Here is a 17,354-nt window from a genome sequence, read left to right on the forward strand (position 1 = left end):
TTTGAAATCTGCAGATGTGAGCGGAGTTTGTTTTGGCAGCAATTCTTTGCAGTTGACTGGGAAACTTGTGGATAAAGTTGTTGCCGTGAGGTAGGTGAAGAAAAACAGTGAAATAAATAATATTGGATGAATATTGTTGTATATGAAAAATGCACTGTACCACCAGGGTATGGTGGTTCTGCTTGTGCAGGGGAGAGCAGGTTGGTAGGACTTGCCATTATGCACACGCTGGGGATGGGGAGCTTTTCATTCCAAGAGGGGCCCTGAAGACTTTGAATCTAAACCCAGGTATCACAGAATCATAGACTATCTCAGACTGGAAGATACCCATGAAGAATCATCAAATCCAACTCCCCGCTCCTTGCAGGCCTACCGAAATTAAATTATATGACTAAAAGCATCATCCAGACTGACCCTTTGGCTAGTACTTCACCTGCTGCCAGTACCTGGTCATGCTCTGGGTGTAAAATTTGTCCTTGTGTTCTATGACACTTGAAGGTAACCCTTGACAAAACTCTTCTAAATTTCACAGCATGGCCAAGTTTGTGGAATATACTTACTATGAGGATTTAGTTAATATTTCTAGTAAAATAAGCCATCCTACCTTTCAGTTTATAATGATTCTGAGATGTACATTCACACCCAGCAGCGCAGCATTCTGTAGCACCATCTTGGGGTCATACGTACCTTGGAGAATGTAAGGAACCCAGTTACACATAAATGTATTCTTTTCTGCTTTTGGTAGCTGGTTTGATTTGTTTTGACACAACTCTTTTGCTTCCAGGGAGGAGGACATCCTCATTTCGATGCTGAGATTGGTGGAGTACGAGCGAGCCACAGTTGATGCAGAAGGAGCCATTGGACTTGCAGCACTGGTGTCAGGGAAGCTGCCTGAGTTGAAGGGTAAAAGGTACAGCAGCTACTGCAAACAGGGAACTGTGGCAAAATCATGGGCTTGAGCACCTTGGAAATGGTGAAAAGCTACTTGTTCAGTGAGTGACAAGGCAGTTCCTGCCCCTGAACTGGCAAAGGGCTTATCAGTGGCATATACTTGAGGCTGAATAAACCAATCACAGGTCATAAGACCATGTTGAACAAGACACGTTATCAGCCTGGAGACCTGAAAAATCTTGTAGTTTTCCTCTGTTCTCAGATGGTTGAGGGAAAGACAGTTACACACAGCTCCACGAGGCATGGTCAGACCTGCCAGTACAGTATCCTGCTCGTCAGCCTGCTGCTTCCTTCCATTCTACTCAAGGAAACCAGCTCTTTCTGCGGTGGGATGGGAGCCAGGCTATCTTCTGCAGTCACCCAGTGGCACCTGCCTCCCAGTCCCAAGAATTGTCTGCAGTCAGAGGGATTATCCTTGTGCTTGTTTTTGAACGTATGGGTAAGTGCTGCCATGCCTCTCGGCTTGAGGACTCAGCACTTAAGTGGATTGAGCCTTGCCTCAGGACATAGTCCAGCATGTATTTAAACATGCATGCCCTCAAGAAAAAATAAAATTTCCAGTGCACAGCATTGGACACTAAAATACTGCTGAGGCAATTCTTCAGAAGAGGCTGACAGTACATACAGAGCAGCAACACATTTCATTTCAGTACAGCTAAAATAAAAGGGAAAATGCAAAAATTTGGTTTTAAAGAGGTCAGGTTTGACTCTGTAGAGAGAGATTATCATGGACTAACCATGTGTCTCTTCACTTGCTCTTCAAACATTTCTGCACACATTTTTCAGGGTTGAGATGGATTTAATCTATGATTGCAGAAAGCCTTGACATACATGTTGTTTGATCATTAAGCGGCTGAAACTTAGAACTCCAGTGGATAATTGTGTCAAATTTTAAAAACTTGAAACAGACCTAAAATTCTTCAGTTAATTATTTCTAACAAAAACTCAAATCTCCAGGAAAGGCAAAATGAAAACATTTCAGGCCAACTAATGTAGCCAGTTTCTAGGCTCCCCCTACCTGTTTGCAATTAATACTGCAAGCCAGAAACCCCTCTGACATGTAATACATACTTATTAAGGGGAGATTCTAGCTGACCTTAAGCTGATATTGAATACTGTGTCTGTGCTTTATGGTTCCTTTACAGAGACAAGTGCTGATCAAAACTCCTATTCTTCTCTCTGTTTTCAGAGTGGCAGTTGTTATATGCAGTGGAAACCTGGAATTACATTTGCTGCAACAGTGCATAGCTCGTGCCCTGACCCTTGACAACAGAGTGTGCAGATTTTCTCTGGTGATTTCCGACTGCCCAGGAGACATGTCAAAGCTACTTGAGATTTTGGCTCGGGAAGAAGCAAGGTAAATCAGACCAATAGTAGGGAAATATAACCACAGAATAGCACAAATATTATTAAAGATTTGGAAATGTTTCCAAATGTCTCTGAAGGCAAGTCTGTAAGTAAGTAATTAATCAAATGTTTTTTTTCTTGTTATATTTCAGAAAAGTTTTTATTTCCTTCCTTTATGTTCCATTCTGAAAGCACCTTTTTAGCACTGAATTGTGTCTAATTCAGAAAGAAGCAAAGATAGTTACTGTCCAAACACTTACAGAAACTATTTTTCAATGACAGGATTGTTGTGATCTCTAATTTGTCTCTTGTTTGATCTAGAGTTCTGGATATCAAACAAGAACGCACGTTTGTGACGTCTGAGCTCTTCACTGTCGAGGTAAGATGAGATGCAATTTCAGTTTCTCTAGGAGCACTGGACTCCCCTAGTTTATTCTATGTCTCTTTATGCCTATGTTGAAGAAATCCAATAGAGTGTGCACAGTGATTTGGCAAGCAGTGTGAGAGAGAATCTCTTCTATGTTATACAGCACCTTGCTAAACACTTCACAGGCATATACATATCAGAGACCAGTTTTACCTGCTGCTGTGACATCCTGGGTGCAATCCTCCAGCTACTGTATTGCGCTGTTCCTGTTGCAAACCCTCCTTGCTGGCGTGGCAATGTGCCCGAGGTGGTGAGCAAGCTGCAGCATCCGTCTAGAACTTGAAGATCCAGCTGTGTAGGCTACTGTAATTGAGGTGATTGCCTTAAAGCAATGTGGAGAACACCTTTACTCTTAAGGAATCCTCATTTTTAGCTAGGGCCTCAGTTTTGTTCCTTATCCACAAAGAATACCGAGCAAAATAATTATTCCTTTGTTGAGTATTGGATACAGCAACAGTGTATCAGTTAATGGCATCTCTTAAGAGGACCATTCATCTCATGGCATATCTCTTACTTCAACTAGTTTGGCAAAGGTGTGGCCCTACTGATTCCCTGCTACCCCTGTACTAGTCCAACCTGACTTAGTTTGTGAAACCACAGGTAGAAATCAAATTGGGGATCTTTGCTAAACAGGCTCATAACTGGGATGCGGTAATGTTATTAAGCAAGTTCTTAGATTTTGGCCTTTATATCTAATTTCCTACCTGAATACAGAAACGTGCTTAATATTTTCACTTGTGGATATTAAGAAGAGGTAGATTAAAGATCACTATAGCCAGAGTACCATAAAGTTCATGAACAGCTTTCAGAACATACCATCAATTTTCTCAGGTGTCTAGGACAATGTTATGCAGTGTGCCCTGATGATAAGCCAGCTTACAGCTTTGGGTAAATTGGAGATAGCACAACACTGCACAGGTAGATAAGTCCCTCTGACTGAGTGACTGACTTAGCTCTAAAACCCTTTTCACTGAAGGTGAGATTGAACAAACCCTGTTAACTCCTCTAAAGTTTTCAAAGCAATTTTTATGAAGTGAGGTTTTTAGTTTATATTAATGTTTTAAAATAAATTAAATCCACTGTCTTAGTTTTTGATTGAGAATGTTAAAACAATTTTCCATTGCTCTTGCAACTTCTCCCCGTGAGCCAATTGTATCAGAACCTGTAGTAAATACAGGCCCTGAATGAAAATGGTGTCCTGTGCTATTCTCTGCATTTTAAACAGAATGTGTTTTCAGTGACTGTCCTCTTCAAGAATCTGACAGAAGGGTTGAAGGGAGGAATTTGGGTTCCTGAATATTTTAATTGGATGTTGGATTTGCATGATGGCTTTTAATCAGTCTGGGAGAGGCTATTGGATAATTAGATGTGAAGTACAAAGGAGTGACCCAGACGTACAGACCTCGATGCCTTTGGAGGCAGCTTTATCTGGTGACACCTAGTGAATTGAAGGGCTTTTCTTTGAAAACTAAACCAAGTGCAGTCAAAAAGGATAAAATACAGAATTTATCTTTAATCATCAAAATGAATTATCTCTAGCCAGATCCAGGGAAAAATATGTATTTTCATAGTAAAGCTAATGTGCATGAGGTAGGTTTCACTTTTCTTTGTCATTTCCAAGAGCCACAGCCCTTTGTCATCAAAGCACTTTAAGCATTTGCTACTAAAGCAAACCTACAATGAACTTTATCATTTTCATCAGTGTAAATCTCAGCACATAAAATTAAAATCTGGATCAAACCCCAAAATTGCCACATGTTGAACTGCTGGTAATACTAAGGAAAGCATTACAGCTATACACACTCCATTCTAACTTTAAAGTGTACTTTGGACTCTGATGTAGATGAAGTGTTTGACAGAACAGAGCAGTAAATGTAGTTGCTTATTTGAAACACTAAATCAGTGCTGTCAAGTTTGTAGTCTTGGTATTTCATCATCCCTTTAGATTTACCCTTTCGTTTCCAAAGAAGGAAACTTGGCTTCTAGTCACTGCTTATCAGGAAGATAGAGCTGCTTTTCTTTTTTTTTATTTTTTTTTCATTCTAATGAAATGCCTTTCTCAGTTATTGTTTATTCATCTAATGCACACTTGGAACACTCTGTGGGAAGATCCTTGATGATAGTCAGACTTCGTGGAGTAGTAAGGACTTTCTAAATTAAAATTTATGTTCAAATTACACTTCTGGAAAAATAACTTTTGAAACATTTTACTTGCAAAAATAATAGGGTTTTTTATTAAAAAAGAGAAGCAATATGACTACATTAGATTAAGCTGATATTTAATGAAGTGTCTTGTGCAGTGTTCTTTGGAACAATATGGGATTTTCTTTAGGATTCTGCCTGCTCATTCCTCCAGTTTAGATTCTCTTCCCTTGTGACTCATACTAGATTTCTTTCTTTCAGAGGACTACACCCTAATTCACTCTTACCTGAGCAGTTAGGAAACTACTTTCAAAGTACCTATATTGAAATAGATAACTCTTAGCAAATCCTACAATTAATCAGTCTGGTAGGCTTCACATTTTACAGCTATTGAAGCAGGTTATGAGACTGGGAATATCTAGACAGAAATAAGGTTCAGAGCTAATGAAAAAAATTACCTAGTATCATGAGTTAACTGGATACAGAGGTCTAAAGGATTACCCAATTCACGGGAGGAAGCTAAAACTTGTGAGCTTTTCTATTCTCTATCAGTAATATTCCACAGATTCAATTGGGACAATTTATCACTTAAATTGCTTCCACCGATAGAGCTTTTTATAACCCTTTCAATCCCTTTAATTTCATATTATTATTGACTCAAAGAGAAATCAATAAGCAAAATCAATAAGCAACTTAATAAGGTAAAGGCAGTCCTTGCTATGAAGCCATGCAAGTCTCTGCTGTAGATCAGCATCTTGCCTGCTTAATGAGTGTCTCATTTTTGGATTCAGGCAATCTGGTTGAAATAAATATCTTTGAGCTCATCAGTTTTTTAGAAAAGTCTTCTCCTCACTGCTGACACTGCAGTGTAATCAGACTGGAAGGTACAGGAGGGTCCTGGAACAGAGCAGCGAGGGACTGCAAGGTCTTGAAGTGCCCCAGCAGCTTTGCAGAGCAGCTGTGGTGGCAGTGCTCCCTCTGGCCTCCCTCCTGTCCGCTGTTATGGGGTTGTCTGTTCTGTTCACTTTAAACCTCTCAGGAGGTTCACTCTGCTGTGGTTTTAAATAACTCAAAGAGACCAGTTGTAAAAAGAGCATTCATCACATTACTCTTCCCTCTGACTGGGCAAGAAAATACTAATTCATAAATCAAATGTTGCCTTTTTGGAAACATTACACATTATCCCAGAGGTGCTGGAATTCCTGGCTTGCTTGAATGGTGTAATACCTTTTCTTTCCATACAGTTTATTCACCTCAGGCCAGAACTCAATAAATTATTTCAGTCTGCTCTGATAAATATGAGTAAATTCCTCTGGGCCAACTCTTATTTTGTAAAAGGCTGGAGCAGAGTATTTTGAGCTAGAGTCCCCAGTCACCAACATACTCCATGTTACTGCTCTGAGAAGCAAATACAGAGGAGCAGGCAGCTGTACAGCTAGGAGAAGAATGCTATCATTCCTAAAGCAGTTCCTGCAGGACCTTGGGCAAGGCTGTGTTTCCATGCTTCAGCTCCCCAACTTCAAAATGGAGACACTTGGATTGGGAAGTTCAACAACACATTTTTTCTGAGGCCCTCCAAAAGAATTCGGTCATGTTCTTTAATGGCATTCCAGAGCAGACTAACACAGTACAGTTGTAGAAATCAGAACCCTGCTCTGGGAAAGGTAAGAGCAGACCTGCTGGGTTATTATCTGACTTACGTAATGTGATGGTAGTTTGTTCGTGCTCAGTCTCACAGACCTGAATTCATGATTATGCCAAAAGATAAGGGCTCAGATTGCACAACCAAGTGATAGCTGTTACAGTCTTTCTCAAGCATCCCATTGCTCTGACCTTGAGGACGATCTGGCAGGCAATCCCCAAACCATTAACCCAAGTGCTGTTACCAAATAATCTGTAATGTGCTGTAACCCACACTGGGTGTTTACTGGATAATTCAGAAAATTGGCCAGTTGCTAATTTTTAAAATAAAAATTAAACACCTTGTTTTAAATATAAAACTGAAACCAATGTATATAAATAAAGTTTTAATTCCTAACTGGTGTTTTTCATGCAAACAAACCTACGATGTTGCTAAATATGGTGTATCATGAATATTAAGTTATGCAAATCCTCCAACAAAAACAACATAGGAAAAGTTTATAAATATGGTTTCTAGGATTAAAGAAGTGGGATACAAAAGTTCAATGGATGAGTCACAGACATAAAGAACTGCACTTAGAATCTATCTTTACATGGAGCCAGCAAAAGAGCAAAAGACTGAAATCTCTTGATTCAGCAATAACTACTCACATTTCCTGTTATCTAACACTGTCTCAGCTTGTCCACCCAATATCTTTATTTGCACACAGAACCTACAGATAGGAGGCATCAGGGAGCTGAGAGGCACACCAAACTCATTTTTAAAATCTAGGAAAATATGATGTAAAGGGCAAAGTGCTCTCACTATGAGACTTGCAGTTAAAAAGGAGTAAAGGTGCACACCCTATTCAGCACATAACTTTGCAAATGTCTTCCTTTTGTGAGGTTATGAACCTTCCTCTTTGAAATCAATTTAATTCCTATGAGTATGTGAATTTATACATCTGGATTTTGGCATTGCACAGTAATAACTTGAGATCAATTTTTTCCTTTATCCTTTTTTTTAGCCTTTGTCCTGCTTCCCTAATTATTTCTAGTCATTAAATAAAACCCACTAGTCATCAATATTCAGTGAAGTGTATTCTGTCTTCAGTTACTTGAAGGCTTGCTGTTAAAAACCCCACCATGCCAACTGAACCCTTAGGCTGGAATCAATCTGCCACAGGGAGCAGGACTCTAAATGCAGTACAAGATCCATCTAGTTGGTTATTTTAAAGGTTTAGTGGATCAGATAATTTTATTTATTTAATCCAGCAAAGATATAATATGTAGAAGAGAAATGCATAAAATGTACTCTGTTGTTGTTGGTTTTGTGGGGTTTTTTAATACAAAGAAAAGAAAGGTCTACTGTACATAAGTGACTCTGAAGGATCAAAAATGTATAGTTCTGAGGGCTTATGAGTTAGAAATAAATTTAAAGTAAATTTTTCTCTAGTTGTCATGGGTTGTCTTGTCTGGAGTACAAGAATCATCAGGCAATAGGTTTTGTCATTTCTTCTCAAATAAAGCGACTTTGGAGCACTTACTCTTAGCTCATCAATAGATAAGCAACCTCCCATATCGAGTAGTACCTGGAAGACTCTTCCTCCTAGATAAAAATAACCTCATATACCTGCCCATGAATATGAGGATTGCCCTCTTGGACACTCATATAAATTATATTCCCAGGTGAAGCAAGTAAGAGAGAGCAGTTCTGTGAAAGTGAAACTGCAGTGTAAATTGCCTTAATCTGAGCAACAAAGTAAATTGTTGCCTTCCTTGCTGTTGAGATCTGTAGCTTCTCTGATGTGTAGTGTGCTTCTCATTTCACTCCTGCTGTGAGCAAATGTTTTCTATTCCTCTATTTGATGTGTGAAAAATCAGGTAAATTTCTGGAGTTGTTTGTTATTGCTGCTCTTGCAGTCACTACTTTTATGGTACACTACATACAGTATATTATCTCCCATACCATAGGTCGGGTGCAGTGCATGCAGGGAACAAAAACATAGTATTTATCCAAACTCTTTCTGACTCTAATCTAGACAAGTCTGTCAGGCTTCAATCATTAGCAGAAAGGAAAGGGCGGAGAGGATAGTTACTTCTATAAATCAAAATGCTTTCCCATGCTTGCTCCCAGGGCAGAGCAACTGCTTGCTGCCAGACATTCAAGGCTGAACCTGGCAAGTCCAGACTGGTCTCAAGAGCAGCAACCGATTTACTCAGAACAAACCAGGCACGATTGCTGTGGAAGGGGGAAAATGTTGCTTTTTTTATTAACAGACTCAATGAGAGATGAGTGTGTGCTCTTGAAGATATGATTGCAAAGCCTTCGGGATTTCATGTGAACCAAGGAGTGGATAATGCCTGTTTGGTACATCTGTGCCTTTAGATAATTTTCCTAAACTTTTTCTCTCCTCTTCCCTCATTAATAATTGTACTCTATGACTGTCATCCTTTAGAGACTAAATCACACTTTTTTGGAGAAGGAAATTAGCATCTAATTTTCATTCCAAAGAACCAAACGAATAGAATTATGTTCAGCTCAAGAGGTGAAGAATTACAAGACCAGATCAGAAATGTGCCTTATTTCATGATGGATAGTTAAGAAGCGGCAGCCAGTTTTCTATTTGAGCTAATGGTTGTTTACAGCCACTCAGACTGTTAGTGTTTTATCTTTTCATTCAACAGTTTTGCTAAAGGTTATTGTTATTTTAAGATCATTCCAGAAAATATGAATTCAGAAAGTTCTTACTTAAAAATGTCCTTGTAAACATATTTGAGTAGACACAATTTTATTTTTTGCCTCGTTGCTTTCTGAAAAAGATGCAGCTCTGATATGAACATTATCCATGGCATCTGTCTCTAGAAGCCCACTGTCAGGTTATCATGGCCAGGTGTTTCTCTATTCTCTGTAGATTTGCTTGTTATAATGAGCTATCTGTAGTTGCACTATCACTCACCTTGGATTTTTCCTTGCTAGATTTCCATGTTTCTGTGAGAATTTTTTTTTCTGCATGGCACTTTTAACATTAGTGATAATTCCAGCAGGGCCTGCAGTGACGGAAGTTAGTAGTCTGAAATTCTGAGGCATTATTTTCCTTCTGCACCTTCACACTGGAACCTCATCTTTAGTAGTGCCCAGACTTTCAAGTTATATGGTAGAGATGTATGTAGAAAGGAGAGATTATAGAAGAACTGAAAAAATTACATTGAAGACATTATCTGCAGTGGCTGCATGACAGGATTGTCAACAGTACTTGTGGAGGCAAGTGAAGAATTAAAAACCTATCAAGATCAGTTTAGTTTAATTTAGCAGCAGAACAACCATAACAGAAGACTAGAAGTGACACAATAAGCAAACAAAAATCAGAATAAAGCAAGATGGTGTGTGAGGAGATGAAACCAGTCAGAATACTGCAGAGATGATAAAGTACTGGGGCATAACTCCATAAGAGAGAAAAGGAGGAGGAGGAGAATATTAAAAGCTTGAAGGATGGAGGAACTGGAACAAACACTTCCTAGAAATCTGGAAATGTGGTGAGGTCAGAGTCAGAGGTGGGTGAGGTGGCAGCAGTGCCACGTACATACCCCACAGAACAGGAAAGAGAAACTACTAAAGGATGACTCCAGGGAGGCCAAAAGCAGACAAGCATCTCACCCAGGAGCCAGCAGAGGATCAGCCTGTCTTCTTTAAACTTTGAAGGCAGTAAAGTAGGGCTTTTGGAAGGTTTTATGACTGTGCAGAAGGGCTGGAAGAGCCTCAGATGTCTGCAATGTCAGTTTTCTTACCTACATAGGCAGGGGCTGTGAGGTCCAGAGCTTTTATGTCAAACTGATTGTTTTGTTTTTACAACTGTATTTTAGGATTAAGTTGGAAATGCCTTTGTCTGAGATTGTTGCTGTGCATCAGGAATGGTCCTAATTCTTTTTCCAGGTCATCTGCACTGTGGAGACCAGAGACAAGATCCACACAGCCCAGCTGAGGAATGCACTCTTGGAACGCTACCCCACAACTGCCTGGACCGAGCGGTGATGGGCACAGCCCAAGGGAAGGGCCCGAGGTCCTCTGACACGTATTTTACAGAGCCCTTGAGGCTTTCAGAACAAATATTATCTTTCAAAGCTGAAGTTAGCAAATAGTTTCAGGATATTTATTTCCTGCTCAAACTGTAGCAAATGGCTTTTGGAAAAAAGTTTAACTGAAAACTTTAGCTTAGCTAAGGGAAACTTCTAGTCTCTGCTGGTGTTGGAATTCAGTAATTGTCAGCTGGCTGGCTGGATTTTGGCTAGTGTGTAGAATCCAGTGATCCTCAGTAAATAAACGTGGAGAAGGCATTTCTCTTTACATCTGAATATAGATCTCTCAAAGGTCTTCTGATTTTGATGCCCCTAGTTAAAGTAATGCAGGACTGCTGGACTTTGCTGTACTAGTACAGAAACTTTGTTTCGAAGCCAGAAGCAGTTTTCCATTTGATAAATCTGCTTCAGGAGGTATGTATGTGTGTGTTTGAACACACTTCTGTTCTATCTTTGTTACTATGAGGAAAAATTATGCTAATAAATTGTTACTTAAACAAAACAAAAAAACCCTTGGAATATAAAAACATTATTATATTCATGTTTTTCCTAAGGGTATATTGTCCTGTTTACAATATAAAGTTCCAAAGGTATTCTGAATATGATTAGACCTCATATGCAGGACACAAATGTAATTCTTCCCTCTGCTTTTGGAGACTCAGTATAAAAAATAGCATATAAAATGGTTTGTGTCCCTATATAAAAAGGGACCTCTCCACTCATGTGAATTTTGTAACTAGCATTCCACTGATCATCTTAGTCTGGCTAAAACAGACTCTATCCATCTCACCTGACAGATTAAGTACACTGTTAAGAGTGAAATATATTTAAAGACCAAAGGCAACTCTGGGAGGTGAGGAAGCCTAAGTCTTAGACACATGGCTAATGCAATTAACAAAGAACACATTGACCTAGATACCATTTTCATCACTACAGGCAGAGACCAACTGATAAGGTAAGAGTGGGATGGCAAGAAATCTAAGAGAAATTCAGGCCCACTTCCAAATGTGTGCACAACAGTTGCCTTTCCATTTGGGCAAAATGTAATTTAAGCCCAGCTACAACAGAACCAATATCTTGAATTTAACTGGGATTTTTATCAAAATTTTGGGTATAGATATTTTAATGAGAAGTCTTAATCCTGTTTCTAGCATATCATTTTGATAATTAGGTATATAAAATAATGTATTTAGCAGTGCCCTAGCAAAGTCCAGAGGAAAATTCAACAGAGTGACCATCTTCACAGGCTGCATGGGATCAAAGTATTTCTGTTTCCACATGCAGAGCTGGATGAGCTGTTGCTAGGTGTCCATGAAAACCAACTTCTACTATAGGTTTGTGGGGAAAAAGATGCAGTGAACTCCTAGTGAAGCTCCTTTAGTTTCATATTATAGTTCACAAATTGAGCTGCCATCTTTAGTCCTCCCTTGCAGCTTGTACACTTCCTTTCCTGGTTCTGCAGGGGCAATCTTTTGTCTCTAAAGCATTATCAGTAAGTCACATGTGGAAGGGGAGATGCCCTGGTATAGGTGAAAGCTTTGTCTGCCTTTTCTTTACTCTAGTCCATCTCTAGGCTAGAAGGGTATTATCCATAGGGTTAGAGCAACCTAAACAGAGTGTCTATGGAATAAAAAGAATGAATTGCAAACCCAATCTTAAGCAGATTTCATCTATATTGTATCTACTACTTAGAGATACCAAGAGAAGAGAAGGCTCTGGGAAGACCTTATTGCACCTTCCAGTACCTAAAAGGGGCCTGCAGGAAAGCTGGCCAGGGACTTTTCACAAGGGCATGTAGTAACAGGGCAGGGGGAATGGCTTTAAAGGGAAAGAGAGCAGGTTAGATTAGGTATTAGGAGGAAATTATTCACTGTGAGGATGGTGAGGCACTGGAACAGTTGCCCAGAAAAATTGTGGATGCCCCATCCCTGGAAGAATTCAAGGCCAGGTTAGATGAGGCTCTGAGTAACGTGGTCTGGGGAACATGTCCCTGCCCCTGGCAGAGGGGTTGGAATGGATTGATCTTTAAGGTCTCTTTCAACCCAAGCCATTCTATGGTTCTGTGCTCCATCTGTATATGTAACTTAACTTGTACAGTCAAGGTGGGATGAGGAGGGGGCAGCATTATAGCAGTTTCTGCAGTATTTGTTTTCTGGGAAAGACTCTGTTCCATCTTATCATGGCTCAAGAAGCAGGAGTAGGGAGTTTCACAAATGGTGGACAAAAAATAGAAGTTAATTGATTTGATCAGGATTTGGAAGGGCGATATTGGTTTGCAAATGGAACTAAAAAGTATTGATACCCCAATGGATAGTTTGTTCCCTTCTTGCCATCAAGAATGATGGGTATAGGCCTTGGTCCCGTAAATCACAGCCTGTCAGACACAACTTCTCTTTTCATGGTCAGAAGAGTTAAAGAAATGTCTATGGAAATAAATGGCAGACCATATATTACATACTTGCTACTTCCACTGAACCAAGCAATGAACCACATCATTCAAAAGCAGATGTGGGGATGCAAAAACACTATTAACAAGGGTCTAATTACTCCCTCATGTCTTTTGGCAAAACTCAGGAAATTTTGAGGATGTGTCAGGTACCTACATAAGAAGAAAATGAGACTTTATAACCAATGTTCTCAGTCGTGGCCAACAGCTTCTGCTGTCTGAGTACTTGGTTTATTGTCTTGTATTATCCTGGACGTTTATCTTTTTAGAAGCTTGTAGCACTAACAACTCTTCTGATCAGTGGGAACTGCATTTAGCAAGTCTTCATAAAACTGGGGCAAGAAGTCATAGCAGATAGAGGAACAAAAAAATCAATGCACTTGAAATCGAAACATGATTTTGAAAATGTGCTTTTGGGGAAGTGGAAAAAGAAAGAAAAGTGATGTCTAGAAGCTACTTAAAATGTCAAACATGGTATATGCAGTTTGGTTTTATTTTTATTGTTTCAAGCATAAACATCCACATAAGTCTAAATCACTCTTCAGTAATAAACACTTTATATGTGAATTTAATGCTGCAGAGTTGATTTTCATTCTATATTGCCTTTATTCAAGTCCATTGGCTTCAAAGATAAAATTAAGATCTTCCAAGGGGAAAAATCCATGTAAATGAAACATTTAAATGTATGTATGCAATTGGAAAGTATAATGAAATAGCTGTGCTGCTAACCTTTTTGCATAATGAAACATAGTAAGATCTATGGCATTTCAAAGATCTAATAATGTGGGTTTGAATGTTTCATTTAAAGAAATATTTTTCTACAGTGTTCTTTTGTACCTTGAAAAACAATAACTTTAATGACTATCTAAAAATTTCACAAATGGTTAAATCAGCAAAATGTAAATATAAACATTGTATTTATTTGAAAAATAATTAAAATTATGCTCTGCCACCTCACCAATGAAAGATTCGTCATTCTCTCATGTGGTACTGATAGAAGACTCACATTAAAATAAACAGAGTTAATTTTTTTCCTTTGTCTGTTCTGGACATTGATACAAAATCCATGTCATACATGCACGGAGGGAGCTCTGGGCTTCCAAAGAGGTGAGCACAACTGGGCTGCTCTTGCCCTGTGGAGTAGAATGGGAGACTTCTGGACTGGTCTCCAGCATGGCTGGGTAAGGATCTCTCCTCACTGGCTTAGAAGGTTGTTTCATGTACTAGGCCAAGTGCAAACACTGTCTTGCTTGTACCTGGCTGTGGTTCTGGGCAATGTCTGGCAGCAGAGGTGCTCTGGGCTGTGGTTGAGTGAAATCTGTGATATCTGGTAAATCAGGTCTTGGGGATAATCATTACAAATACCATGAGCTTTAGTAAAGCTGTCCCTCAATTTCAGGGAGCAGCAGACCACCACCTAATATTCACGCTCTTGTTTCCAGTGGAAGAAGATGCTTTGACCCAGGTAATTCCACTGGTGCTAAGCTACTTAGCTTTGGGAGCTGCCCTATGCATACACAGTTTGTCAGGGGCACAGCATGACTTCTTTCAAGGATTGATGCAAGCAAGGTGTATCTTTAATTGAAACAAAATCTCTTCCCACATTGATTCCTTAATTTCTTCAGCCAGGTCCTGTTAGCTGTGGATTAACATCTAAACCTTTGCCAGTACATGTTTACACAGCATCAGGAGCAGTTCATCTCCCCGTGCAGGTGACATGTCCTCACAAGCAGCACCTTGCCTTCTGGCCTACTGCTTTTGGAAGATTCACAAATGTGTGGTAACTCTCCCCATTCTAAAATGCAGTAAGTGCATTTGATGTGTTACTGTTAAACTTTTGCTAGAGCCAAATCTAGGCATGTGCTTTAGTGATTGGAAAAGGAAACTGCAAGACTCTGGGGTTGGGCTGTAATTCCTGCCAGTCATTTATTTGATGCCCTTGGTCCTCCTGTCATTTTCTTTGCTGTTTCTTTAACTGTAAGCAGCCTACCATGTATAAGACATTGAAGTTTGCTGAGTTTCTTTCTATTAAAAACCTTTGCTTTCATGTGCTCCCAACTTTTTCCTACTTCTCAGTGGAGGGGGAATCCTTCTGAATGCTGTGCCCTTCTGAGCAGACGCGTTTCCCAGTATTCAAAATCATTATGTATTTATTTGTTTATTTTAAATACAGCTGCAGCAAAAATTGGTGGCTGTGGTTAGAAAATATTCTAATAAAATATGAGTGTTTTGAAGCATGTCAATGATGATCAACAGGGTCCCTCAGCCTCTACAGCTTTTCATCCAAAGAAAGGAAGAGTCCTTAAGGGGCAGAGCCAGATCAATCACACCTGAGTGCATTCCCAAAAAGGATACAAGGGGCCCTCCCTGTGCTGTTGATGTCTGAAAGCTCTTCTAAATACAGGTACTCTGATTTATTTGTTTGTGGGTTTGGGGTTTTTTGCAAGTATGAAAAAACCCCTATCTTTCACACTTTTGAAATTTTGGAGAAGGATGTGGGTTTCCTTTTGATAAGAGGTCTAGTGTCTTTAGAAGGATGTTTTAACCTGTGCTGTTTTAAACTTAGTAAATTGGTCTCCCTGTGTATTACCTCGAGAGGCACCTAATTGATTTTTCTTTGTGAAACAGTCTCAAAGAACGTCGATAAATGATACCATGATGTTCCTTACACCTCTCTTTCCTCCCCTCCCCTCCCGTCATGCATGTGCTGTAGTTTTGTTTGGAGTTGCAGAGGCCTTGTAAGGTCTAGTACAGTGTGTGGATCATGCCATATTATTACTTCTCTTCTGAGGAGCAATAGTAAAGGGAATTTTGAGAGATTTTTTGTTTCTTTTGCTTTCAAAATATGATGGTAATTTTTTGAGCTGTTTACGCAGCTCTTGACAGGCACCAGTCTGAATAAACACAATGCTTGCAAGATTAATTGAACGTATAGGCTGTTGGCCATATGCCAAAAGTTTTCATTAGGTCCTCAAATAAGTGGAGTCATTAAAAAATCTCCGGAAATATCTCTTTAATTTGTATGTGGATATCACCTACTGGGAGGCTGGAGAATAAAAATGTACAAGCTTGTAAAGAACAAGCAAAAACTCAAAGGACTTTTTAAACTGGGTGGCCTTGTAAATAATGAAGTGAGATTGACAGCCTTGTTAACGAGGACTCCTATACAGCAATAGTGTAATTAAAAAATGGGAATTTATGTTCCCCTCTCTTTATTTGAACATGAGGTATAAACACAGAAGGAACCTATAGTTCAGATCCTCTCATTCACGGAAACATTACTGCATAAGTTACTTTTTTATTTGTAAAGTTCATTTGCCTGGAAACCTTAAAATCAGTGAGGTAACAGTTGCTGTCCATAACCTTCCTCTAAAATCTACAGTATTTCTGTGGAAGGTTTGCCACTCTGCCCCCCCATGCTCCACCCACCCACCCCAAGATTGTGCCACAATGCCCACTAGCAACAAACTGTGGGACCTCAAAGACCTTGCCTTGAGTGGTCAAATTTACTGCAGACTCTGGCAGCGACCATGGAGGCTCTTCCCTCAGCTTTCGCTGGGCTCCACTGCTCTTCAGGAGACCAGCTGCCCAGCCCCAGAGCAAATGAAATGTCCTTAGCTAACCAACACTTGGGTATTTCCAAAGGCCAGCTCAGCCCACTGTGTTTAGGAAAATCTAGGTCAGAGAGCAGATTTTGGCCTATTCAAAAAACTGATTCAGAGCATACCCTGGGAAACAACCCTTAAAGGCAGGGGGGTCCAGGAGGATTGGACATGTTTTAAGAAGGAAATTTTGAGTGCACAGCAACAGGCTATACCAGTGTGCCGAAAGGCCAGCCAGAGGGGAAGATGGCCAGCTTGGTTAAATAGGGAGATTCTGAAAGAAATCAGGGATAAAAAGAAAGTTTACAGACTATGGAAAAAAGGGCTGGCTACTTATGAAGAATTTACAGATAGAGCTAGGTCATGCAGGAAAAAAATTAGGGAAAGAAAAGTGGAATTTGAAGTAAATTTGGCTATTTCAGTTAGGGATAACAAAAAGTCCTTTTATAAATACATTAATAACAAAAGGAGGGGCAAGGAAAACCTCCATTCTCTGTTGGACTTGGAGGGAAATATAGTTAAGGAAGATGAGGAGAAGGCTGAGGTACTTAACACCTACTTTGCCTCAGTTTTCACCAGTAAGACAGGTGGCCCTCAAGACAACTGACCTCTGGATCTGGTAGACAGGGAGAGGGTGTTGAATAGCCCTCCTGTATTCCAGGAGGATATAGTTACTGACTTACTGAGCCAGCTGGATCCTAACAAGTCTATGGGACCAGATGGGATCCATCCCAGGGTGATG

General features: G+C 39.7%; 1 protein-coding gene across 1 annotated transcript in view; it reads left to right on the forward strand.

The window, feature by feature from the left end:
- LOC139675649 (L-threonine ammonia-lyase-like) overlaps positions 1–13,952 on the forward strand; it is a 33,913-nt gene extending 19,961 nt beyond the window's left edge. Inside the window, exons 8-12 of the mRNA XM_071563593.1 lie at positions 15–90; positions 785–910; positions 2,141–2,308; positions 2,620–2,677; positions 10,422–13,952. Coding sequence (XP_071419694.1) covers positions 15–90; positions 785–910; positions 2,141–2,308; positions 2,620–2,677; positions 10,422–10,520 — 527 coding nt within the window. The 3' untranslated portion in view covers positions 10,521–13,952. The remainder of the gene's footprint in view (positions 1–14; positions 91–784; positions 911–2,140; positions 2,309–2,619; positions 2,678–10,421) is intronic.
- Positions 13,953–17,354: the final 3,402 nt, after the last annotated feature.

The sequence above is a fragment of the Pithys albifrons genome, chromosome 9, assembly GCF_047495875.1.
Source record: "Pithys albifrons albifrons isolate INPA30051 chromosome 9, PitAlb_v1, whole genome shotgun sequence".
Lineage (NCBI taxonomy): Eukaryota > Metazoa > Chordata > Aves > Passeriformes > Thamnophilidae > Pithys > Pithys albifrons.